This window comes from Anomaloglossus baeobatrachus, chromosome 4 (genome assembly GCF_048569485.1).
Source record: "Anomaloglossus baeobatrachus isolate aAnoBae1 chromosome 4, aAnoBae1.hap1, whole genome shotgun sequence".
Lineage (NCBI taxonomy): Eukaryota > Metazoa > Chordata > Amphibia > Anura > Aromobatidae > Anomaloglossus > Anomaloglossus baeobatrachus.
Window position 1 is genome coordinate 431215934 of NC_134356.1, and position 27941 is coordinate 431243874.

At 47.0% G+C, this 27941-nt stretch overlaps 1 protein-coding gene across 1 annotated transcript in view; it reads left to right on the forward strand.

The window, feature by feature from the left end:
* The window catches only part of LOC142301613 (TRPM8 channel-associated factor homolog), a 48251-nt gene that overhangs the window by 9882 nt on the left and 10428 nt on the right, over positions 1–27941 (forward strand). The window contains exons 4-5 of the mRNA XM_075342641.1: positions 5433–5646; positions 16328–16567. Coding sequence (XP_075198756.1) covers positions 5433–5646; positions 16328–16567 — 454 coding nt within the window. The remainder of the gene's footprint in view (positions 1–5432; positions 5647–16327; positions 16568–27941) is intronic.

The window sequence follows — 27941 nt, forward strand, 5'->3', positions numbered from 1 at the left end:
GTGAACTCCTCGGTGGGTGGGGCCAACCGCCTGGCTCCGCTCCACCTGGTGTGGACATCAGACCCTGGAGGGAGGCAACAAGGGTTTTTTGATTGACTGTTGTAACTGTCTAGGGTGGGGGTGCGTATGTTGGTATGTATGTGACTACCTGGCTAGTCCAGGGCATCACACATGCACCAATTGTGATGCTTTGCCTGGGTCTTCCCGATTGCCCTGGTGTGATGGCAATCGGGGTAATATTTTTGAGGTTGATGTCAGCTGTGTAATGTCAGCTGGCATAACATCCAGGGGTTAGCAGTGGAGAGGCTTCTATCAGACACCTCCATTTCTAACCCAATAATCAAAAATAAAAACAAAAGGCAGGAAAAAAAATGTTTATTTGAATAAAGACTCCCCCCATACTATCCCTCATTCACCAATTTATTATCAAAAATGTTCCCACAAAGTTCCATTGTAGTCCACATTTCCCAAATGCAGCTGCTGTGAATGTGAATAGTTGTGTAAAGTACAGCTATGTAGGGGTGCTGGGTAGTGATGACAACTCTCATCAGAGCCGCCAGCTCAATGCTGTCATGTATTTTCTTGTATACTGGTCGTAATATACTATGTGTACAGGCATCAGATGTTATATACATGATAATATGTGACTGGTATAATATTTGATGTCTGTAGTCAGTTTACCTACTATACCATCTTTGTGACATGACACATATTTATCATTATGCCGGGTTGCAGTTGCTCCTGTCAGATAGGAGGTGGTCACAGGGCTACTATCCAGTAGCCACTGATTAGTGATCTGACCACTGAAATAGGGTACTGCAAATTAAGTTGCTCATACCTATATACCAGTCCTATATTATTCTCCTCTATACCTCCTTTACCCCCGAGCCTGTTTTCACCTTCCTGAACAGGCCAAATTTTACAATTCTGACGAGTGTCACTTTATGTGGTAACAACTGGACGCTTCAATATTTCCTAGTGATTCTGAGACTGTTTTTTCATGACTCATTGTGCTTCATGTTAGTGGTAAATTTTGGTCCATAGGATTTATGTTTATTTGTGAAAATAACGAAAATGTAACAAAAATGTGAAAATTTCGCAATTTTTAAACTTTGCATTTTTATGCCATTAAATCAGATACAGTAGTTACTGTATATCACACAAAATCATTACTAAATACATTTACCAAAAGACTACTCTACATAAGCACCATTTTTGAAAAATAGGTTTTTGTTAAAACATTAGAAGGGTTAAAACTTTATCAACAATTTCTCATTTTTCCAACAAAATTTACAAAAACAATTTTTTAGGGACCACATCACAATTGAAGTGACTTTAAAGGTCCCATGTGACAGAAAATATCCAAAAGTGACACAATTCTAAAAACTGCACCCCTCACACTGCTCAAAATCACATCCAAGAAGTTTATTAACCCTTTAGGTGCTTAACAGAAAATAAAGAAATGTGGAAGGAAAAATCTAAAATTTTATTTTTTCCCACAAATATATTGCTTTAGTCCCAAATTTTTCATTTTTACAAAGGTAACAGGAGAGAATGGATCATTTTGGAGTGCAAAAATGGCTATAATAAACAGCCCTTTGCTTGACGTTCTCAGCCAATCTAAAATCTAGATAGGTCGTCTCAGTGAACCAGGTATCCTCCACATGGCGCACATAGACAGTCAATGGCAGAGAAGAATTACTCTCACCTAGGGTTGCTTCTCCAGCAGACCCTAGGCTTTGGATGTTCCTGACTTCTGGGTACAGGAACGGATAAGATGTTTTGTGGTACCGGAGAAGTAGCACAATCTCTTAACATGACGTTATTGCTGCTGTTGCTCAGCCAACTTTATGCGGTCAACCTGCATAGGTTCAGGAGCAACAACGGACGCAGAAGGCTGCGGAATGAGTGGTCCCAGGAAGGTCATAGCCAGACGCATCGATTTCCTCTCACAGATATCCTCTCTGGAGTGTTCCTGGAACCTGAGTTTCAACTGGATAGCCAGGGTAATCAGGTCATCTCGGGTAGCGGAAATTTCTCGACCAGCCAGTTCGTCCTTAATCTTTCTGGATAGACCCTCCCAGAAGCCTGCCACCAGCAGCTCATTGTTCCATACAAGTCCAGAAGACGGGATACGTAATTAGACCAAATATTGACTAATAGTCAGGCTACCCTGACGCAGGCTAAAAAGTGAGAATGCTGCAGAGGGGACATGACCCGGCTCATCAAAGACCTAGGAAAACACAAGGCCAGACTTGCAGGGTTCACTCTTTCCTGTTAGGAGTTGAGCCATCTTTTTGTAAATAGCAATAATTTATAAGAGGTCTACTAACAGTGTTCTTGCATTCCTTGTACTGTGGTTATATCCTGTGCAAGGAACTTTATAGCTTTGAAATGTGTAGAATAAACTGCATGTGATCTATTGATGTTTCCTGAAGTCTTTAACAGCAGCTCAGAAAAAACACATTTATTTCCTTTCATATACATTACGTGCATAGACATCAGATGGTATACTCAGGATAAGGGAGTGGAACATCACATAAAATAACTTTTTTACATTGCTGTGGAGTTGAAGTTTACATTGATGACTTGGTTGATTAGATATGTTTGGAAAAAACACCCCAAAAATATTCATAGGTAACTATCTAATACATCTATGCTTATGTGTGACCATTTTTACTCTGGTGATATGTTTTTTTTTTTTAGGAGTATAGAAAATCACAGCGTACCTTGCATTACTAAATATCTGAAAAAATATATCCAGCTTAAAAATAGTAATACGTAAGTGTGACGCCCCTGGACTATCAGGTCATCACAGGTTATTGTGCAATCTGCCCTCCCGTGCAATATCCACCTCCTCCTTGGTTATGGGTTCCCAACTACATGGTGTTGCCTACATCAGCTGATTAAAATCCTAGGTACACTCTGCACCACACCCACCAGACACACCAGTGGACAGCCTAAGTGGAATAGGATCGCCCACTTGGGAGGTTGGTTAAGGGGAGGTCAGAAGTGTCAGAAATGAGAAGTAGAGTGGAAGTGAAGGAGAGAGGAGGTCAGGAGCCAGGCTCCTTGGAAGCATCTAGGTAGCAGACAGTGGTCTAGACCTAGTAGGAGCTGGACCCTCGGTCGCAGGGGATCGTGACGAGGAGGACAGCCGGCGGCCTTGTACCATCACTGGGCTGGGACCAGGGCACGAAGGGGTACATGAACCCTAGGTCAGGGAGTAGCTTCAGGCAACATGACAATTTACCCGACGAGAACGGAGCCTTCAAGATCCACTCTCCACCCGCTCCAAAATCTGGGTACTAGCGCAACGAGGGGGATAGGACTTTCCACAAAAACGGTCCAGAAAATCCCAAGCGTGAACCCTGAGAGCAAGCTCCCACAGTTAGACATACTGGGGAGCGGCACCCGACTAGTTTTACACTACCGGGGCCAACAGAGAAGTGAACTAAGTGCCAGGAGGAAGGTCACGGATCACCAGGCAGCACCATTGGGGACGGGACCCGAACTAGCTCCCCTCAGCGGCATCCAGAACTTTGCTTTATCCAGTTGTCGGTGTCAGTTACTGGACTGAGTGAGTACGAAAGTGACCCCCTTTGCTCCCTACGGCACTCGCCAGCTCCCATCACCGAGTCCCGGGGCATTCCCCCCTACCCATGGAGGGTTCTAATAACTGGCTGCCCCACTCCATTGCCCCCGGGTACTCCCAATTGCAGCGGTGGAACTCAAAATTACCACATACCATGGGTGGCATCACGAACTCTAAATACCCCCTTCATTTGAGTGGCCGCACGACCCCCGGGTCCAGACGCCCCTCGAGCCACTGCAGATCCGGATCCGAGCAGCCCGGCTGCTGACACGGGGGTGGCACATAAGCATAATATGTACTATGTCTGACCACTATAAACGCTCATCTTAGCTGGTCTGAGTGCTGTCAGCTTTTTTCATGGGCAGCACTTAGACAGGCAATATAGTCGTACAGGGGCGGACATGTCATTGGTGCAACCTGTGCAGTCGCATAGCGGACCAAGAGCTAAGGGGACCCATTTCCACCTCTAAAACAGGTGGAATTATGAAATATGATGAGCTATTGGGATTCAAAGGGCCCAGATAATTGTTTTGCAGAGGGGCCCTTTTCTATCTGTGTTCGCCAGTGCGGTCGTATGAATATATGGTAACCTAGGAAGCAACCAGAGGTAAACATGTTAAAGGAGTTGTCTGATTTTAAACTAAGGGGTACTTTGCACGCTGTGACATCGCAAGCCGATGCTGCGATGCCAAGCGCGATAGTCCCCGCCCCCGTCGCAGCTGCGATATCTTTGTGATAGCTGCCGTAGCGAACATTATCGCTACGGCAGCTTCACATGCACTCACCTGTCCTGGGACGTCTCTCTGGCCGGCGACCCGCCTCCTTATTAAGGGGGCGGGTCGCACGGCGTCACTGCGACGTCACACGGCAGGCGGCCAATAGGAGCGGAGGGGCGGAGATGAGCGGGATGTAAACATCTCACCCACCTTCTCCCTTCCGCATATCCTACGGGAGCCGTGATGACGCTGGTAGGAGATGTTCCTCGCTCCTGCGGCTTCACACACAGCGAAGTTTGCTGCTGCTAGAGCGAGGAACAACATCGGACCATCGCGTCACCGTAATTATGGATTACGCCGACGCTACACCAATGATACGATTACGACGCTTTTTCGCTCGTTAATCGTATCATCTAGGCTTTACACACTACGATGTCGCCTGCGATGCTGGATGTGCGTCACTTTCAATTTGACCCCCACCGACATCGCACCTGCGATGTCGTAGTGTGCAAAGTACCCCTAAGTCTGCCGTCACTCTGTGTGACTGTAGAATTGTGAATCTTTATATTGCATACAGTGCTGTGATGATTTGGCAGGCGCGTGACCGCAAGTATGTGATTTGCATACATGCAGTCACGTGCCGACTAAACTTGCACAATATCACTTAATGCAAGTGTATTGAGCAAGGTTGGAAACATTCTAGTCAGAATGTGGTCAGGAGTATACATATTCCATACTTGCCTGCCTACTCCCAGCGCTGGCACTAGGAAATCCTCACAGTGCCCACGATGTAAGGATTTACAAGTCTGCAGTCACACTGAGAGACTATAAACTTGCAGATTAAGTTCTGTCAACTCCTACAGGCTGCTATTCATGAGCCACTGCTGTGTGCTTGATCCCAGGCTAAAATTTGTCTGCCAGATCCTACAACACTCATATTGAATCCATGAGAAAAATGTATTTTCCTCAATTGCTTCTAGCGTAGATTGCTATACAAGCTACACACTAACTAGCAATGATTTTGTGATAATGAACTGTGACATTAACCTGAACATGCTCTGGTGCATGCTGCTTACTAGCTGTACGATACCTTGTAGTCTTCCCTTTGTTGTGTATTGCAGGTACAGGTTGGCTGTCATTCTGATGACCTGAGCTCAGCAGAACAGTTGTGTCGTGCCCCAGTGGTTGTACATAAAAAGAATGTCATAGCTGAGAAGGTTGTGATATCCAGTGTCTGGGGAGGACTCCTTTATGTTATTGTCAAGGGGAAAAGTCAACTAGGAATTGTTCCAGTTACAGTCTATGGGGCAGAGCCAGCTCCGACATTTATAAAAGGTACCCATCACTGTCTGATAAAAACTTTGTAATAGTTGTGCTCAGTGTTATTATGATGCGCCACAAGTTAATGCTGGGACCACACTAGCGTTAGGAGTTCCATTTTTCTGTTTTATTTGTCTATTCCTTTTCTGCAATATATGGGTCCATCTTATGAAGAATACTTACCTTGACAAGATGGACCTCATTATCTATAATAGTCCAGTTGCTTCCTTTTGAGGTACCCATTATTTTAAGGGAGAACACAGCATAACATCCTGCTGATTCTTTGCCAAAGTTGCCACAGAGTTGTAGAAGCTAGCAAACACCAGGACGACATACAGAACCTGTGTTTGTGATCCACCCCGGATGGGGGTGCAACACTTACTTCGGTCTTCAGGGGAGCGTCCACCTCCCCACAGTCAGTCACCGCTGTAGATGTGGCAGGGCAACACATCACACAGAGTCTCTTTACAACAACCAAGCCTAAGCCTATACTTAACCCCATTCTTTTCTCCACGGCTACCCATGTCCAAACACTGCCTCAGTCGACTTCAGCCTCTTGACTTCCCTAGGTCTGTCTTGAGAATTTCTCTCTGAAGAAATGTTCGTCTAGTCTGTGGACTCTTCTAAACCCATCTCAAGGTGAGCTATAGGCTCCAGACACTTAGAGGATACCTCCTGGTTCCCCGATGTGCCCAAGCTACCAAGCACCATCCACACACCAGGAATCTCACTGCAGAACCTACCCCTCCCAGGCCTGTCCCACCAGCCAACCTTCTGGCTCCTAGCCACACCCCCCATCCTTGTCCTCTGCTCCCATAGCAACTGGAAAGCATCCGCCACACTGTACACACCACACCTTCACGTACTCCAATGTACATCTACCCAACACTCCCATATTCCACACTACACTCTTAATATATTAATCACACATTATAATAAAATGCAATCTTCAATAAAATAAACTCCTTGCCTCCAGATGCTCAGGCTCTGCAACACCCAGACATTCACCTTCCAAAACATAACCACTACAATGCACACAACACAAAATACATTGGACATATATATATATATACACACAGTATATATACATACACAACTACCGCAGGAGTGGTACAATCTGGCTACCTCCCACAGAGTCACCTAATGGAGGCTCCTCTAATGCCTCTGGTGTCTTTATCCTCTTTCTGTTTTAAATTTTAGCTGCCATTCTAGCCGAGGGCAGCTCTTGCGCAGAGAGCTCTTCTGAAAGTCTTCAAGAAAGTGGCACCGGTGGTTGTGCATGCACAGATTTAGGGGTACTTTGCATGTTGAGACATCGCTACTGCGATATCATCGGGGTCAAATCGAAAGTGCCGCACATCCGGCGCCGGTAACTACATCGCAACGTGTAAAGCCTAGGAGAGAAGATGAACGAGCGTGAAACAGTCAAAAATCGCTGATTTGTGTCACGTTGTTCATTTTCATAATGTCGGTACGTCCGCAGGTACGATGTTGTTTGTCGTTCCTGCAGCTCCACACATCGCTGTGTGTGAAGCCGCAGTACCAACAAACATCTCCTTACCTACGCCCGCCGTCCACCGGCAATGTGGAAGGGAGAAGGTGGGTGGGATGTTTACATCCCGCTCATCTCTGCCGCTCCATTTCTATTGGCCAGCCGCTTAGTGACGTCGAACGCACCACCTCCTTGAAGGAGGGATTCTTCGGCAGTCACAGTGACGTCGCCGACCAGGTATGTGCGTGTGAAGCTGCAGTAGCGAACATTATCAGTTCATATCGCATGTGCGATGGGGGCGGGGCTATCGCGCTCGGCATCGCTAGCATTTGCTAGCAATGTCGCAACGTGCAAAGTACCCCTTAGATCTCGGCTTAATAATGAGCCGAAATTTCAATCCGCCTATGCGCTGCCACTGACGATATTTTACTGAAGACCCCTGAGATTAAACTGGGCTACAGTCCCTGACAAAGGTTCTGTTGCTTATCCATGTTATGTAAATAAAAGCTTATAACCTGACTTTAAATTCATCCATTGGTTTCATAAATTACTCTTTTTTGAAAGCTGAAACCCTCCCAAATTTGGTTTAGGTTATGAAAATAAAGTTGCTGCAAAGCTGAAATATTGATCATTGAATGAACACAAAAAGGTCAGATTTTGGCAAGACAAAGTTTTGTTGCCTTGTCATATAATGCACCCAATCCTAGTTTACATCCTCACCTGTGCTCACTAAATGATCGGTTAATTAGTGGGTTTGTATAAAAAGAAACCCAGCACCCCAGACCTTCACTTGAACTGCAACTTGACCTCTGACAACATGCCAAAAATCCACCCTGCGACCAAAGCCTTGATTATCAAGAGGCTGAAGACCAGATCCACTTCAGAAGTGAATGGCACCTTTAATGTGTCTCAGCGTCAAGTACAAAGAATTAGAAAAAGATTTGAAGAGACTGGAGATGTTTTTGACAAGCCCAGGTCCGGCAGACCCTACAAGACAACTGCTCAGGAGGAACGTTTGTTGGTTACAAAATCCAAAGCCAGCCCCTCTTCCACTGCAGCAGAGTTCCGACAGGCCTGGTCATCTCAAGTCCCTGTGTCAACTAAAACAGTTTGTAGGATTCTGTCTCGCAATGGCCTCCATGGTCGAATCAGTCCCCAGAAGCCAGGAGTAAACAAAAGGCAATTAAAAACCCGTGTGGCATTTGCTAAGTCCCACAGCCTTCTAAACATATGGACGCTGGAAAAGTGGCAGAAGGTGGATTTCTCTGATGAATCTTCAGTTGAATTACACCACATAAGCTGCAAATACTGCAGAAGACCTACTGGAACCTGTATGGATCCAGAAAACAGTTGTTTGGTGGTGGGAAGATTATGGTCTGGGGTTACATTCAGTATGGGGGTGTGCAAAACATTTGCAAGGTGGAAGGCAATATCAATAGCCTAAAATATCAAGAAGCATTAGCTACCTCTTACATTCCCAATCATAAAAGGGTCAAATTCTGCAGCAGAATGGTGCTCCATCTCATACATCCATCTTTACAACAAAGTTCCTCCTGGCAAAGACTATCAAGGTGCTCAAGGACTAGCCAGCCCAGTCACCAGACATGAACATAATTGAGCATGTTTGGGGTAGGATGAAAGAGGAAGCTTGGAAGACAAAACCAAAGAATCTAGATGAACTCTGGGAGGCATGTAAGACTGCATTCTTTGCTATTCCTGATGACTTCATCAATAAATTTTATGAATCATTGTTGAACCTCATGGATGCAGTTCTTCAAGCTCATGGAAGTTACACAAAATATTAAATATGGCTGTAATAGCACCACAACTTCATTCACAAATGTTATGCAACATATCTTTGTATTAGAAGTTAATTATTTGTTTGAATTTCACATTACTTTCTGTGGGCGACAACTTTTCTCTTGCCAAAATCTGACCTTTCTGTGTTCATTCAATGATCAATATTTCAGCTTTGCAGCAACTTTATTTTCATAACCTAAACCAAATTTGGGAGGGTTTCAGCTTTCAAAAGAGTAATTTATAAAACCAATGGATGAATTTAAAGTGAGGTTCTAAGCTTTTATTTACATAACATGGATAAGCGACAGAAGTTTTGTCAGGGACTGTAGATCAATCATAAGTGGCACCTGCAGCTAGGATGGTGCCGGCAGAAAATTTAGAGGTGGAGGATAAAGACACCAAAGGCAGCAGAGGGGTTGTGGCAGAGCTGAAGAACCTACCCACAGTCACGCCCAACAGTCTCACGCCAAAGCATGGAAACCAAGAACATCGAATTATGATCTAACAAAACCTAGGCTACATATTTCTTCACCATAAGTATCTATTAAATCAGTATAACAGCGCCTTTATGGCCATACCTTTTACTTTACCATACCTGATGACAGGTTCTCTTTAAGAAAGAAATGGGAAATGCCCCATGTAAAGATAGGAAATCATTGGAAACTTTACATCAATTTTCTGTATATAAAAGTTGCACATTTTGTTCAACACGAAGTTGTGCAATAATTTTACAATATTTGATGTTTATGTGCCGGCCTACCACTTCTCTAAAAAGTGGGACACATAATGGGAAGGACATGGCCAATGACACATTTGCTATAATTCATGTAAGGAAATGGTGTAAAATATAACAGACAAGTAAACCCGCTCATAGCTGGAGTAGATATCTGATAATGGTGCACATGCAGCCAATAGGTGCACCAAATTCATTAAGAGGTATATGCATCCTAAAGAATTTATTGCATCTTACGACAGTGCACTTTTCCTAAATTTTCTGTTATGAGCTGCAGTAGTTATAAATAACCCCCCAACCTGATTATTACTTAGTCTTGCTGGGTCCAGTGCCAACTATCTAACACTGTTCTGGTTTTTGTGGTTTGTCTTCAATGCCGACGTAACATCAAGAGTGCTGCAGCCCATCACGGAGCTCAGCGGTTCTGTCTGTGTAGAATGCACAAGCTACCAAGCTCAATGATTAGCTGCAGTGCTGTCGATGTGACCTCAGGGCTGCATACCAACATCTGAGACAGAGGCAGCAGTGGAATCACAGGGCTGTATCCAGGGAGAGTAAGAAATATTTGTTTTTCTTTATAGCTACCACAGCTTAAAAGGAAGGTGCAATCCCCAAATCCATTTTTGAATAACTGAAAAAATGAAAAGTATTCATCTTTTAATGTATAGTTTAAATACTATCATTTGTTTTTAATTAAGCAAAATATATAAAATAATTTAAAAAGTTTGATATTTTCTACTCTTAAACCCTATGGGGAGCAGGTGCTGAAAACCTAGTGTACAATTAGCCTGGATTACAGCTGCAGTAAAAGTGGGTGGAATCTGCTCTCATGTGTATGATGTGACACCCCTCCCTTTCTGAGTGTCTGCAAAAGGATAAGGGAGCATGACGTTTAGGATCTCAGTGTGGAGCCATTTTGTTGGTGACTGCAAAGTGATCCTGAACTGTGGACAGTGTCACCAAGCACAGCTGGCATAGTGCTCCACTGTATAATGTACCCCACTGTATACTGTACCCCATATATTCTGCCATCATATTACTGTGCCCCAAAATTACTGTATCCCCCAGTGCTCTGTGCCCCCAGTATCCTCCAGGTCTGTCTATTCCCCCAGTGCTGTTAAAGACCATATGAGGTTAACCAAAGAAGAAATGTATGTCACAGACCTAATCAACACCTCTAAAGCAAGTAACTTTATTAGATCAGATTAAACTATTAGAACAGATTAACTATTACATTTGTCTGAACTATAACTATGGTGGCTATTTACACTACATGGTTTTAAGTATTCTAGTTTTAATCTGATTTAAAAAAGTTACTTATTTTAGAGCGTTTGATTAATAGGTCTGCGCCCAGTGTCCCCCAGTGATCTCTGTGGCCCCAGCATCCCCCAGGTCTGACTATGCGTCCAGCGTTCTCCAGTGCTCTCTGTGCCCCGCCAGTGTCCCCCAGTGATCTCTGTGCCCCTCCAGCATCCCCCAGAACTCTCTGTGCCCCTCCAGCATCCCCCAGGTCTGGTTATGCTCCTAGAGTCCCCCAATGCTCTGTGCCCCTCCAGTGTCCTCCAATGCTCTGTGTGCCCCCCAAGTGTGGCGCCCCTGGACTAGTCAGGGCGTCACAGGGTACTGCACGCTCTTTACCTCAACTCCCTATGGTTCTGGGTTCCCAACCTTTAGTACTGCCTCTATAAGCATCCAAAATCCCAACCACACCTCACACGATACCCTGTTAGACACACCAGTGGGCTGCTGAGCTGGAATAGGGCCGCCCACCTAGGGGTCAGGCAGACTGGTGGGAGGGAAGTAGAACGGAGCAGTGGTAGCCCTCGAGCAGTGAAGAGCTGGGGAGTGTGTGGCTCCCGTGGAATTAAAGATTGGGTTGCAGACGGTGGTCTGGGCCCGGAGGAGTCAGAGACCCGGTCGCGGGGTATTGGGGCTGGGTGCCTAGACCTGGTCTTGGAGGATGGTCAGCAGCTCGAGTATAATAGCTGGTCTGAGACCAAAAGCACGGCGGGGTACTGGACCCTCGGTCGGGAAGTAGCTTCAAGCAACCCGGCAATTAACCTGCGGAGGATAGTGACTTTATGGACTGTCCCCAACGAAGCTCAGAAATCAGAGGCACTAGCGCAACAAGGGAGATAGGGCTTTCCAACCCACGCAGCCCACAGAAATCCCAAGCGTGAGCCCTTGAGAGCACAGCTCCACCACCAACAGTAGGGAGTGGGGCCCGGACAGCTTTATGCCTACGGGCCACCCGAAAACTTCTAATTTGTGCATGGAGGCAGGCTCCGGACCACCCGGCAGTACTATAGGGGACGGATACCCGGACCGGCTCCCCCAAGAGGGCAGCGGCACCCAGAGACTTTGTTTACCTCATTGTCAGAGTCTGCTTTTCATCACCGATGCTGCCTGAGTGAGCACACGGTTCTCTCATGCTTTCAACAAGCCCTGTGCTCCCCTGCACCCCACTATCCAGAGGCCCGGGGCCTTCCCTACCCGTGGAGGGAAACGTCATCTGGCTGCCCCTATTCCATCTCCCACGGGTACTCCGATCGGCAGCGGTGGTAATCCTCGTTACCGCACACCACGCATGGCGTCACGAACTCTATCTCTCCCTTGTAAATAACCCCCCCCTCGTTTCCATTTGAGAGTGGACCCGAGCCCCCGGGTGCAGAGATCCTCAAGCTACGAGCGAGTAACCATCCCGGACCTGAGTGCACACAAGCATTCCCCAGGTCTGGCTATGCCCCCAGCGTCCTCCAGGTCTGGCTATGTGCCAGTATCCCCCAGTGCTCTCTGTGCCCCTAGCAAACCCTAAGTCTGCCTATGCATCCAGCTTTCCCCAGTGCTTTCTGTGCCCCTAGCATCCCCCAGGTCAGGCTATGCGTTCAGCATTCTCCAGTGCTCTCTGCCCCTCCAGAGTGCGCCCAGCATCCCCCAGTGTCTGTACCACTCCAGCGACCCTCAGTGCTTTGTGTACCCCCAGTATCCCCCAGGTCGGTCTATGCATCCAGCGTCCCCTAGTGCTCTCTGTGCCCCTCCAGCGTCCCCAACTGCTCTGTTCTCACAGTGCTCTATTTGCCCCTCCAGAGTTCCCCAGGTCTGGCTATGCGCCAAGCATCCCCCAGTGCTCCCCTTGTCCCTCCAGCATCCCCCAATGCTCTATGTTACCAACATCCCCCAGGTCTGGCTATGTTCCTAGCATTCCCCAGGTCTGGCTATGCGCTGAGCATACCCCAATGCTCTGAGCCCCTCCAGCATCCCCCAGTGCTCTATGTGCCCCTCAAGTGTCCCCCAGGTCTGGCTATACCCCCTGTGTACTCCAATGCTCTGTGCACCTCCAGCGTCCCCCAAGTCTGGCTGTGCCCCTACCGTCCCCTAGGTCTGGCTTTGTGCCCAGTATCCCCCTGTTACTCTCTGTGCCCCTAGCATCCCCTAGGTCTGCCTATGCATCCAGCTTTCTCCAGTGTTCTGTGCCCCTAGCATCTCCCAGGTCTGGCTATGCGTCCAGCATTCCCCAGTGCTCCCTGCCCCTCCAGCATCCCCCAGGTCTGGCTATGCGCCCAGCATCCCCCAGTGTTCTGTGCCACTCCAGTGTCCCTTAGTGCTTTCTGTGCCCCCAATGGCCCCAGGTCTGTCTGTGTGATGCCCTGGACTAGCCAGGTAGTCACAGACCTCCGCACTACACCTGTCCCCCAGAAAGGTGTCATCAGCCAACCATTAAAACCTAGTCACCTCCCTCAGTGCTTAATGGACACACCAGGGGGCGGAGCCAGGCGGTTGACCATGTCCACCGAGGAGTTCAGAGGGCCTGAGGCAGGAAACAGGCAGTTCAGTAGTAGTTGAGTGGAGTGAAGGAGTCTGACAGGTGCCGGGGTTGGAGCCCGGGTACCTCTGGCTAGGAGGCAAATGGTGACCTTAGCCTGCAGGAGCCGGGAAGACTGCTCTGTGGAACCGTGGTGGACCGGGACAGGGTAGTGGCCTGCCGGTACCGACCCAGGCAACCAACTCGGAAACCGGAGCACACAGGGGGGTACTCAGACCCTGAAAAGAGGTCCAGAATCCACTGGACTGAGTTAATTAACTGATTGCGGTCTGGACTATAGGTCCTTTCCCACCCAAGTCCCGACTGAAGACAACAGCCCACAGAGGGGGATAGAAAGCCACCGCACAGGCAGAGAGATCCCACGGGCCAGCGTCTGCGGGCAAAAGGGCTCTCCCGACATCCACAAAGCCGGGGAGCGGACTCCTGTCGCTGAAGCGCAGGCAGCCCAAATACACAACATGGTGCAGGAGAAAGGCCAAGACCAGACTCAGCTGGTTGCGGGCACCGACCACCATCAACTTGGTTTACCAGAGACTTGTGTGTGTTAATAACAGTGAGTACAACAGTGTCATCCGGCTGTGCACCGCCCTGCACCGTCCAGTTACCCAAAACGGGCCCCGGGGCCACCATCCCTGCCCATGGAGGAGTTAACATATTGCTGCACTACCATCTCCCCCGGGTGCCCCGTAACGGCAGCGGTGGTGTCTACCTTCACCACATCCCATGGGTGGTGTAACGAACTCAAGCGCGGCTCCAACCGTGCACCTACCTAACCCCCACCAAAAGCGCCAGCATCCCCTTTCAGAACAAAGTGACCCCGGTTCCGGAGGCGCTCGAGCCACCCACCAACGAGCCCGGATCCGAGCGTCTCGGTTGCAGCCAAGCACGGAGCGGTACATATGCGTCCAGCATTCACCAGTGCACTCTGTGCCCCTCCAGCATCCCTCAGTGCTCTCTGTGCCCCTCCAGCATCTCCCAGTGCTTTCCATGCCTCCAATGTCCCCCAGGTCTGGCTATGCAGCCAGCGTCCCTCAGTTCTCTCTGTGCCCCTCCAGTGTCCCCTAGTGCTCAGTTCTTCAAGGGCCCCCAGTGCGCTCTGTGCCCCTAGCGTCTCCCAGGTATGGCTATGCATCCATTGTCCCCCAGTGCTTCCTGTGCACCTCCAGCATTCCCCAGGTCTAGCTATGAGCCCAGTTTCCCTAAGTGTTCTGTACCCCTTCAGCATCCCGAGTGATCTCTGTACTCGCAGGTCTGGCTAAGCATTTAGCATCCCTCAGTGTTCTGTGCCCCTCCACCATCCTCCAGTCCTCTCTGTGTGCCCTTTCAGCGTCCCCCAGTGCTCTCTGCCCCTAGCATCCCCCAGGTCTGGCTATGTGCCCAGTGTCCCCAGTGCTCTGTGCCCCTCCAGCATCCCCCAGTTCTTTGTGCCCCTCCAGTGTCCCCCAGTCCTCTGTGCCCTTTGAGCATCCCCCAGTGCTCTCTGCCCTTAGCAACCCCCAGCTCTGGCTATGTGCCCAGTGTCCCCCAGTGCTCTGTGCCTCTCCAGTGTCCCCCTGCGCTCTCTGTGCCCCCAGTGTCCCTCAGTGCTCTCTGTGCATCTCCAGCATCCCCCAGGTCTGGCTATGCCCCATCATCCCCCAGGTCTAGCTATGCGTCCAGCGTCCTCCAGTGCTCTGTGACCCTCCAGCATCCCCCAGTGCTCTCTGTGCCCTCAGCTTCCTCCAAGTCTGGCTATGCATCCAGCATCCCCCAGTGCTCTCTGTACCACTCCAGCATTCTCCAGTGCTCTCGGCGCTACTCCAGCATTCCTCAGTGCTCTCTGTGCCCCTAGAGTGTCCCCCAGTGCTCTGTTCCCCAGCACTTTGTGCCCCTGGTTCCCCAGCGCTCTTTGTGCCCCCTGTGCTGAGCACAGAGAGCTGACAGGAGGAACTACCAGGAGCGGATGTCCGAGGTAAGTACTGGTGGCAGCCAGCAGCGATCTGGAGCCTGAGCTGCCTGGTATATTGTACTATAGATCACCGCTCGCTGCCGACCCCGTGCTCAGGGAGAAAGTGGACTGCACAGCATATGCTGTGGGCTCCACAGAGATGGTGGCAGTATCCTCCCTCTGCTTTGATAGGACAACAAAGGGGGCATGTACAGGTGACAGCAGGGAGTAGCCACAGTGCAGGAGATAGGGTCGGAGGCCGACTATTAGCCCTTATGCACAGGAGCTGCCGTATTTGCAGTGTGTAACCCCCAGTGTTTGAGAAAAATAGAATTAATTTAAAAAATAAACAATGAAGTTAATTTTATATTAAAAATAATTGAATCCATACTCAGTAACTATTAATACAAAAAATACAATCGTGGCACCTTCCCTTTAAAGTAGAGCGTTTTTTAAAGCGGGACAACCCTGTAAACAATGGTGTATGAAATAACAGTCAAGAAGAATTTTCCCTAGCCTGTTTTAATTTATTTGCTTGCTACGGTACCGTTAATGTTACGTATAATCAGTATTTGCTAATATTAAATAAACAATGCATATACTGTAGCAGAGGGTTCTTGCTCAGCCAAGCACAATGCTTAGCCTCCTCTGGCAAGTCCCATAGGCAATAAATGGAGCGGAGATAGAGCAAGCACACCTCTACTTAATTCCAAACAAGGCTCTGCAGGGGCGGTCTTCAGTTTTTGGAGCCCTGTTACCAGGATCTCTGGGGGCAGACTCAGCCTAATCTAATCAGTAAGTTATTCCCTCTCATATGAATAAGGACTAACTTCATATTTGGAGAATAACCCTTTAAGTTCAGGTCATAATTTTAACATTCATTTTATATTTATATTGCATACTAAACTAATTTCTCATCAGGACAAACTGACCATTCTTCTTGGTTGAAAACAACTCGTTTTTTAGCAGCTCCTTGGGCTGAGCTTATCACTGACAATATTATCCTTACCGTCCCTTCTGATGCAATTCGCTCACTAGAGGATCCAGGATCTCTGTTGTCTTTCTGGGACGACATCATGTTGGCAATACTAGATCTTGCATCCATCCCAAAGAAACTGCCTCGTCCAGAAAGAATTGTGGCTGATGTTCAGATCTCTGCAGGTAAGGATTGTACAATATATTACATAGTACATAGTAAAGGTGCTGTATGTCTAAATAGCTATGAATTCTAAATAATAAGATATAGACAGAAGAATGTGTAACCTGAACATTGAGGTACAATAGTAATAAAATCAGCTAATGTGAATAATGAATACCAGGCAGCCAAGGAATGCAAAGAAAATCACAAAAAATTATTTTAATAAATAAAAACAAAAACTTAGGTCCTCACAAGTGGGTTCCCTAAATAATGGGGAATTGTTCAATGAGGATTAAGAGAAGGCAGAATTACGTTACTTTTAGTTTATTAAGATGCACCGGATTATAAGACGCACCCGAAATTTAGAGGAACATAAAAGGGGGAAAAAATTGGGGTCCGTCTTATAATCCAGTGGTGTGTTACTGGACTGGGGGGGGCGACAGTGGTGGTGGAACAGGAGTCACAGGAGGCAGGGGAGCTGGAGTTGGGCGATACTGTGGGCGATGCAGAGAGTGTCCCAGATGCTCGCTGCGGGCACTGTGAGCCAGGAGGAGCATCCAGAAACTGTAGGCAGTGCAGGCTTAAAAAAAAATGACGCCAGAGTCGGTGCATGCGCAGATGAAGCTTTCGGCTCAATGACAAGCTGAGATCTTATCTGCAGACGCATCCGGGCGCCATTTGCCTTAAGTCCGCTGCACGGAGATCAATAGGCCGGAGGCGGCACGTGTGCAGATGAGTTCTTGAGCCGAGAGCTCAATCTGCACATGCGCCGATTCCGGGGTTCCATTAATTGAAGCCCGCACCACCGATATTTTCAGAATGGCGGTCCCTGCCTCATAGCCCAAAACACAGTGCCCGCAGTAATCCCGCAGAACAGCGCAAACAGCATCTCCTGTGACCCCTCTCCACCTCCTCCGGTAAGCTGCATTCAGATTACAAGAAGCACGCTTCATTTTCCTTCCAAATATTTGGGAGAATAAGCGTGTCTTATAATCAGAAAAATATGGTGCCACATGGGTTCTTGACAAAAATATAAACTGACATGTTTAGGTAGCTACACTACGAGAATGAACAGACTGGATTCCAAATCATTTTTTTTAATGCCACTGCCTTTCTGCACTGGGCTGGTGTTTTTCTCAAGTTATAAAAACCAAGTATAAAAACATGGATTCTTTGGCTCTGCATACATCAAAGAGGAGAAGCCGTAGATGTTGTTGCTCTTAATATATCATCTAATATAGTCAGTTGGTCAACACAGAAATGGTCCAAACAAAGCGTAATAAAATCAATGTAGACCTGGGTCTAGATTGACTGCTTCAAAGAGTTCTTAATGAACTCAACTCAGTTATTGCAGTGCCCCTATACATGCATTTTAGAGACTCTCTAGTGGCTGGTACTGTACGAAGTGACTGTTGCCTTTTTTCATAAGCGGCTCTAAGTCTTTCCCATGTAATTATAGACAAGAAGCCTTAACATCATAGGAAAACTGTTTGATGGGCTTGTAATGGATTATATATATTAGTGTGTGGTATAAAATAACATAATAAGTGATAGCCAGCTTGATTTAACTAAGGACCGAAGTTGACAAACTAACTTGATAAATTAAATTAAGATCTATAGACTTTGATAGTAAGCTTTGAGGTTTGATTTAAATCAGGATCAAAAGCAGCACGCAGAGTTGTGGGGAGTGATGAGTACCCCGAAGGGTCTCCAGGTGTAACTGGTGCAACCCTAAGTTCAGTTCTGGGTCAATTATTATTCAGCTTTTTTATTAATAATAGAAAAGACGAGATTAAAGGTGTTTCTATTTTTGGAGATGACGAAAATCTGCACTGAGCAAAAATAAAAACACAGCACTTATTTTTACTCCCATTTTTCATGAGCTGAACTCTAAGGGCGGCTTTGCACGTTGCGACATCGCACATGCGATGTCGGTGGGGTCAAATCGAAAGTGACGCACATCCGGCGTCACTTTCGACATCGTACTGTGTAAATGCTAGATGATACGATGAACGAGTGCAAAAACGTCGTTACCGTATCATCGTTGCATTCACCGACATTTCCATAATGCCGGTGCCGCGACAGGTACGATGTTGTTCCTCGTTCCTGCGGCAGCACACATCGCTGTGTATGAAGCCGCAGGAGCGAGGAACATCTCCTTACCTGCCGCCGGCGGCTATGCGGAAGGACGGAGGTGGGCGGGATGTTTACATCCTGCTCATCGCCGCCCCTCCACTGCTATTGGCCGCCTGCCGTGTGACGTCGCTATGACGCCGCACGACCGCCCCCCTTAGGAAGGTGGCGGGTCGCCGGTCAGAGCGACGGTCGCAGGGCAGGTGAGTGCATGTGAAGCTGGCGTAGCGATAATTTTCGCTACGCCAGCTATCACACGATATCGTACCTGCGACGGGGGCGGGGACTATCGCGTGCGACATCGCAGCATCGGCTTGCGATGTCGCAACGTGCAAAGCCCGCCTAAGATCTAAGACTTTTTCTTCTTGCACAAAAGGCCATTCTCTCTCTTTTATCTTGTACCTTAGGGACATCTTCCATAAACTGTACTACGCTATAATATATACTGAACAAAAATATAAGCGCAAAACTTGTTTTTGCTCCAATTTTGCATTAGCTGAACTCAAAGACTTTTTCTAAATCACAAGGCACAAAAAGCCTTTTTCTCTCATATATTGTTTACAAGTTTTTCCTAATCTGTGTTAGTGAGCACTCCTTCTTTGCCGAGATAATCCATCCACCTCACAGGTGTGACATCTCAAGATGCTGATTAGACAGCATAATTATTACACTAGTGTGATTTGCCTCACATAGTGCAACATATCTCCTTCAGGCCTCTTTCACATGTCAGTGAAAAACACACGTTTTTCATTGACGTTTAAAGATGCATATGGCCCTCCGTGTGCCGTAATTTTGGCACACGTGTTCTCAGAGATCAGAAACTTCTATACTCACCTGACCACGCTGCTGCTGTCCGTGGTGGTGATGTCTCTGGCTCTGCTGTCTCCGGCCGCCACTGTCTCCCCTCTGCTGTTACTTTGGGGTCGCCGTACAGTGAATGTTCATGAGCATAATTTAGCTGGACTGGAAGCAGGAGACAGCAGTGGCCGAAGACAGCATCACTGGAGACAGGTGAGTATAAAAATAATTTTATTTCAAAGATGCATGTTTTCTCTGGTACGTGTCACATGGATCACACCACTGTGTGGTCTGTGTAACAGCAGTGATGTTAGAGAAGAATGGACTTGTCTCCGTTCGGAACACATGGACATGCGTGTGCGCCACATGGAAATACGGTCAGTGACAAAATCACTGATGTGTGCGCAGACCCATTGATTTTAATGGGTCTGCGTATGTCCGCGATTCTGGTATGTATAAAAACTGCAACATACGTACCAGAATCACTGACGTGTGAAGGGGGCCTCACATAGAATTGATCAGGTTGTTGATTGTGGCATCTGGAATGTTGATCCAGTGTATATAGTATAATACAGTTTACAGAAGATGTCCCTCCCTAACTTATAAGATAACTTGGACAAACTGAGTGATTGGTTTTCCATGTGGCAGATGAAGTTTAATGTGGGGAAGTGTGTGTTATGCACCTGGGCACTAATAAAATGCAAACCACATATATTTTAGGGGATTAAAACTAGGAGAGTCACTTTGTAGAAAATAATCTGGGTGTACTTGCAGATTAACATTGCATACTAATATTTAGTCTGTAATCAGCGGCTTCTAAAGCCAGCATAATATTGTCATGCATTTAAAACAGAATGAAGTCACGGGAAAGGAATGAAATATTGGCCCTTTGCAAAAAATTAGTTCAACATCATCTAGAATATGCAGTCAGGAGTCTACGTAGAAATCATGGGGCCCCATGCCAGAACTTCTAATTATGACACCCCCCACAAAAAAAATATTCGACTGGGTCACATAAGATCATACAAGGGCATCCCAATATATTATAATATCATCAAAAAGTTGATTTATTTCAATAATTCAATGCAAAAAGGGAAATGCATATGTAGCACCCACTGGGCAAGGGGTTGGATACTCGTCGCTGGGTCGGTGATGTCGGGTCTGGGGGTTGTTACGGGTGGCCCTTGCCCGGTTTCGTGGCCCCGAGGTGTACAATAAAAGGAAGGAGGATGGTGGATGGGATGATGGGGATAGTTTGTCTCATGATGCCACCTGTGGTACACGGCCAGGGATTAGCCGCCGCTGATGGTGTCGCAGCAAAGATGGTTCTGCTCCCCACAGGTAGAGCGGGCCCCGGGGAGGATGATGAGGGCTGTAATTAATGGTTGTTGGCCTCGAAGCGCTGTGCGACAGCGACGGCAATAAGAGGCTGAGTCAGCTGCTGCGGTTCCAGGTCTTTTTACTCACAGCTCCAATGCAGCCTCAGGGTACCAGTCACTGCCGTAATGAGCCCCAGCTGATCCCGGATAAGTTGGAGATTGCTACCGGTGTTTGGAAATGTCCTTTCCTAAGGGTTGCCCCTGTGGAAGTCAGGAACCCGAGCCGAGCTTCTCTCTCCAAGCCACAGAAGAACGAAGGAAGATGGTGGTGTTGTGTTGCCAGAACTGTAGTCCTGACTTGATAGAAGTTGTGTAAGAGTTGCTCCTACTTCTACCCCAAGTGGTGCCCGCCCCCCAGGTGATTGTCCTAGTGACCAGGAAAGTCCCATGCATCAGGATGGCCACCCTCCTGTCTACCCTAGTCCAATCCCCAGTGAGAAGGCACCTAAGCTGTATGTAAGGTGGAATGTGGAAACACCGGTGATTAACCCAAGATTAATTAATGCACCTTAAGTGAGGTGCAGTACCCTGTGGCGACTGAAGGCTCAGGGGCGCCACACATATATTATATAGAGTCATTACAAACAGAGTGATCTATTTCAAGTGTTTATTTCTGTTTAATGTTGATGATTAAGAAATCCAAAACCCAAAAGTCATTATCTCAGAAAATTAGAATTACCACAAAACACCTGCAAAGGCTTCCTAAGCGTTTAAAATAGTCTGCTTCAATAGGCTACTAATTTATTCAGATGCACTTGTATCTCACAACTTTGCATGCAGCCCTTACAAAAATAATTTTCTTCCTACAGAAGCCACTAAATTTCCCTTACCTTGCACCGATAACGTATGATGCCAACACGAGTGCCCCACAAACATATGATACCCCCACAATTCCTCCACAGTACCCTCCAGTCCCAATCAAATCCCATCAAAGTATGATGACCCCAGCACAATATGATCACCAACTGTGAGTCCCATACAGCCCTCCATGCAGTATAATGGGCCTACATACAGTATAATGGCCTTCACAAGTCTTTACACTGTATAATGGCCTCAATTAGCCCTATAAACTGTAAAATGTCCCCCACACAGGCCTCCGCACAGTATGATGGACCCCACACAAACCTTCACACTATATACACAAAACCTACAGAAGAAAGAACTCTATCACAATTACATAGCGAAAATCACTTTCTTTCATAGAAAATAGTAAAAACAAAAAATACAAAAGAGAAGTGTACAGAACAAAGCCCTAGAGGGTAATGGCAAATAAATGGTTCCAGGTCTTTTTACTCACAGTTCTAATGCAGCCTCAGGGTACCAGTCACTGCCGTAATGAGCCCCAGCTGATCCCGGATAAGTTGGAGATTGCTACCGGTGTTTGGAAATGTCCTTTCCTAAGGGTTGCCCCTGTGGACGTCAGGAACTCGGGCCGAGCTTCTCGCTCCAAGCCACAGGCCCCGTGAAGAAGAACGAAGGAAGATGGTGGTGTTGTGTTGCCAGAACTGTAGTCCTGACTTGATAGAAGTTGTGTAAGAGTTGCTCCTACTTCTACCCCAAGTGGTACCCGCCCCCCAGGTGATTGTCCTAGTGACCAGGAAAGTCCCATGCATCAGGATGGCCACCCTCCTGTCTACCCTAGTCCAATCCCCAGTGAGAAGGCACCTAAGCTGTATGTAAGGTGGAATGTGGAAACACCGGTGATTAACCCAAGATTAATTAATGCACCTTAAGTGAGGTGCAGTACCCTGTGGCGACTGAAGGCTCAGGGGCGCCACACATATATTATATAGAGTCATTACAAACAGAGTGATCTATTTCAAGTGTTTATTTCTGTTTAATGTTGATGATTAAGAAATCCAAAACCCAAAAGTCATTATCTCAGAAAATTAGAATTACCACAAAACACCTGCAAAGGCTTCCTAAGCGTTTAAAATAGTCTGCTTCAATAGGCTACTAATTTATTCAGATGCACTTGTATCTCACAACTTTGCATGCAGCCCTTACAAAAATAATTTTCTTCCTACAGAAGCCACTAAATTTCCCTTACATTGCACCGATAACGTATGATGCCAACACGAGTGCCCCACAAACATATGATACCCCCACAATTCCTCCACAGTACCCTCCAGTCCCAATCAAATCCCATCAAAGTATGATGACGCCAGCACAATATGATCACCAACTGTGAGTCCCATACAGCCCTCCATGCAGTATAATGGGCCTACATACAGTATAATGGCCTTCACAAGTCTTTACACTGTATAATGGCCTCAATTAGCCCTATAAACTGTAAAATGTCCCCCACACAGGCCTCCGGACAGTATGATGGACCCCACACAAACCTTCACACTATATACACAAAACCTACAGAAGAAAGAACTCTATCACAATTACATAGCGAAAATCACTTTCTTTCATAGAAAATAGTAAAAACAAAAAATACAAAAGAGAAGTGTACAGAACAAAGCCCTAGAGGGTAATGGCAAATAAATGGTTCCAGGTCTTTTTACTCACAGTTCTAATGCAGCCTCAGGGTACTGGTCTCTGTCGTGATGGGCCCCCGACTTGACAGAAGTTGTGTAAGAGTTGCTCCTACTTCTACCCCAAGTGATGACCGCCCCTCAGAAAAGAAGCTATGATAGCGAAACGCGTGTCAAGGGGGGTCCCTACGGTAATGGAAATCGTTATCTTTATTTCTACTTAATTCGTTTGTATTACTAGGTTTTTGACATCCATATCTTTCTACATTTGCGTTTGAAATTTTGGACATGTGACTCACGGTCCTTTCAACACTGCTACTACACGCAGCTGTGTGTTTGATATAATCTACTCCACTGCCATCTGCTGCTGAACTTTGAATAATACAGCCCATATATTATATGTATGTTTTTCAGCACATACATAATATTTATGCTATTCACAGCAGCTTTTTGTTTTTTTGTTCTTTAATTTATAATTTTACCAATTTATTATTATTATTATTATTATTATTATTATTATTATTATTATAGCGCCATTTATTCCATGGCGCTTTACAAGTGAAAGAGGGTATACGTACAAAAATCATTAAGAGTACAAAATAGACTGGTATAGGAAGAGAGAGGACCCTGCCCGTGAGGGCTCACAGTCTACAGGGAATGGGTGATGGTACAAAGGGTGAGGACAAAGCTGGTTGCGCAGTGGTCTACTGGACTGAGGGCTATTGTAGGTTGTGGGCTTGTTGGAAGAGGTGGGTCTTGAGTTTCCTCTTGAAGCTTTCCACGGTAGGGGAGAGTCTGATATGCTGAGGCAGAGCGTTCCAGGGTATGGGGGAGGCACGGGAGAAATCTTGTACGCGATTGTGGGAAGATAAGATAAGAGAGGAGTAGAGAAGGAGATCTTGGGAGGATCTGAGGTTGCGTGCAGGTAGGTACCGGGAGACTAGGTCACAGATGTAGGGAGGAGACAGGTTGTGGATGGCTTTTTATGTCATGGTTAATATTTTGAACTGGAGTCGTTGGGCGATGGGAAACCAGTGAAGGGATTGGCAGAGTGGCGAGGCTGGGGAATAGCGAGGGGAGAGGTGGATTAAGCAGGCCGCAGAGTTTAGGATAGATTGGAGGGGTGCAAGAGTGTTGGAAGGGAGGCCAGAGAGCAGGAGGTTGCAGTAGTCGAGGCGGGAGATGATGAGGGCATGCTCTAATATTTTTGCTGAATCTTGGTTAAGTGTTATGATCCGGAACCATGGAAGACCACCATAAATCATTGGTAAAAGGTGACAAGAGCATTGGCAACTAATCTGGCCGCCATCCCCTTACTAACCATCAACACTAGAAGTAGCCGAGGGGTGAACTAACATCTTGTGCACCGTGAACCCAACCGGAGAAGCTAGCTATCCTAAAGGAAGGAAGGATGAATAACTCTCTGCCTCAGAAAATAGATAGAGAATAGCAAGCCTCCCACATTCAAAGACTGCGGTGATATAGGAAAACACAATACACAGATAGATGATAGTATTAGCAAAAGGTGAGGCCCTACTGACTAAATAGGACAGGACAGGAAAGGGACTGGTGGTGGCCAGAGAAAAATCCTGCAAAAATCCAAATACCTGATAGTACAAAAAGGCCCTCAGATCACTAGATCTGAACTCTGTCCTATACCAGGCGCTCTTGTCATACCAATGAATAGAAAGCAGTAATCATTACAAATTTAAAAAGAAACAAACACATGGACTTATAGGAGCAATACTCCAAACATACCTGCAGGGAGCTTCCCAGCTAAGCAACTGAGAGGGAAGATCCCTGCATGCAAATAAACTGACAACAACCACAGCAAATGACAAACTCAGATAAGAGCCAAAAGAACCAAACAACAAATAAAGAGCAAAGCACTAATCTGATGTAGATGTTGTCTGGAGCAGGATGAAGCAGGCTGGTGAACAAAGAACAACTGACATCCAGCATAGCATGCTATCAGACCAGATTTTAAATACGCAGAGTGTTAGCAATGGAAACGCCCATTACTCAACACACCTGGTCTCTGACCAAACCATTCCTGACCACAAGAAGGAACCTCACAGCAGCCAAAGCATAACTGACATTCACAACAGTTAAGGGTACTTTACATGCTGCGACATCGCTAGCGATCTCATTAGCAATGTGCAATTCTAGATCGCAAGTGAGATCTTTCGAGATCGTACATGCGTAAAATGACCTATGTGCGATCTCTAAAGATCGCACTTGCGATCTAGAATTTCACATCGCTAACGAGATCGCAGCATGTAAAGTACCCTTTAAGGAAAGCACGGATTCAGGAGATATTTTTGAGTTGTAGTCTGCATAAGGTGAAGAGGGCTTGGATGTTTGGCTTGAAGGATAGAGCAGAGTCGAGGGTTACTCCAAGGCAACGAGCTTGTGAGACTGGGGAGAGTTAGCAACCATGAGTGAGGAGGAGGAAAGACAATGAATTCTGTTTTGTCCATGTTAAGTTTTAGGAATCGCGCTTTAATATTTGACACTTTATTTCAAGTGTGAACAAAATTCCATTATTCATTCATACAGTGCTGGCCAAAAGTATTGGCACCCCTGCAGTTCTGTCAGATAATACTCAGTTTCTTCTTGAAAATGATTGCAATCACAAATTCTTTGATATTATTATCTTCAATTATTTTGCTTGCAATGAAAAAACACAAAAGAGAATGAAACAAAAATCAAATCATTCATCATTTCACACAAAACTCCAAGAATGGTCCAGACAAAAGTATTGGCACCCTTAGCCTAATACTTGGTTGCACAACCTTTAGCCAAAATAACTGCGAACAACCACTTCCGGTAACCATCAATGAGTTTCTTACAATGCTCTGCTGGAATTTTAGACCATTATTCTTTGGCAAACTGCTCCAGGTCCCTGAGATTTCAAGGGTGCCTTCTCCAAACTGCCATTTTGAGATCTCTCCACAGGTGTTCTATGGGATTCAAGTCTGGACTCATTGCTGGCCACTTTAGTAGTCTCCAGTGCTTTCTATCAAACCATTTTCTAGTGCTTTTTGAAGTGTTTTGGGTCATTGTCCTGCTGGAAGACCCATGACCTCTGCGGGAGACCCAGCTTTCTCACACTGGGCCCTACATTATGCTGCAAAATTTGTTGGTAGTCTTCAGACTTCATAATGCCATGCACACGGTCAAGCAGTCCAGTGCCAGAGGCAGCAAAGCAACCCCAAAACATCAGGGAACCTCCACCATGTTTGACTGTAGGGACCGTGTTCTTTTCTTTGAATCCCTCTTTTTTTTCCTGTAAACTCTATGTTGATGGCATTTCCCAAAAAGCTTGTCTCATCTGACCAGAGAACATTCTTCCAAAACGTTTTAGGCTTTCTCAGGTAAGTTTTGGCAAACTCCAGCCTGGTTTTTTTATGTCTCGGGGTAAGAAGTGGGTTCTTCCTGGGTATCCTACCATACAGTCCCTTTTCATTCAGACGCCGACGGATAGTACGGGTTGACACTGTTGTACCCTCGGACTGCAGGGCAGCTTGAACTTGTTTGGATGTTAGTCAAGGTTCTTTATCCACCATCCGCACAATCTTGCGTTGAAATCTCTCGTCAATTTTTAGCCACAGGTTATATAGGTTAGCCATAGTGCCATGGGTGTTACGAGGGGGACCCGGGGAAGCGTGCCAAGATGGGAAATGGACTGCTTCCGCCGGTCAAGGTCCACTGTGCGGTGTAAGGGACCGCCGCTATGGTGGGTGAAGAGTGAGCGGGTTGCTGCTAGCGATCGTCTGGAATGTCACAGACGATCTATGTACACCGATCTGCCCTAACCCCTGAGGGTTGTATGGCACAGATCTCACGGCTCGGTGTACCTGTTGCACGGGGAAGCACAGAGGTGCCCACGCACGTGTGCCAGTGGAAGTCACGAGAATATGGCACGAGGGTAGCACAGAGGTGCCCACGCACGTGTGCTTTCAATAACCAGGTGAGTCCAATGGAGACTTGAGGAGCTCACCTGGGACAGGAACACGGCCTGTTGACGGGGGTACTGCCGGAGCAGCAAGGCAGGAACACGGCCTGCAAACGAGGTACTGCCGGAGCAGCAAGGGCCAAGCCCACAAGAGACAGTAATGCCTGAGCAGTGGCGTGGCAGCACGCTGCCAGACATCCAAACATAGAAGGACGGTCGCGCGCCGCCATGATGGCAGGGGGAGCTTTTAAGGAGGTGCAGCTCCACCCGAGGGCGGGCGCGAGGCGGAGATGACGGACTTGACCCAATCAGGGTCCACGACGTCCCAGCCTGGCCAGTCAGGATTCACCACGTCACCAGCCTTGTCATCAAGCCGTGTGACGTCAGTGAGCGAATCAGGACCCACCACGCATTGCACATGCTCACCCTCCTGCCTCTGGGAAATAGAGGCGGGATCCTCGGTCTCACAATGTGCAGAGATAACGGGAATCTCACTGCTTCCCTGAGCAGTAAACCTCTGCACATTGCGCAGCCTCGCAGACCTTCGGGGCCGCTGAGCAGGAGAGTCTGCGGCAGTCCAGGAATGGGAGACCGCTTCACTCCTTTTAACAGGAGAACCACTAGGTGTCACCCTTCTGCTGCCTCT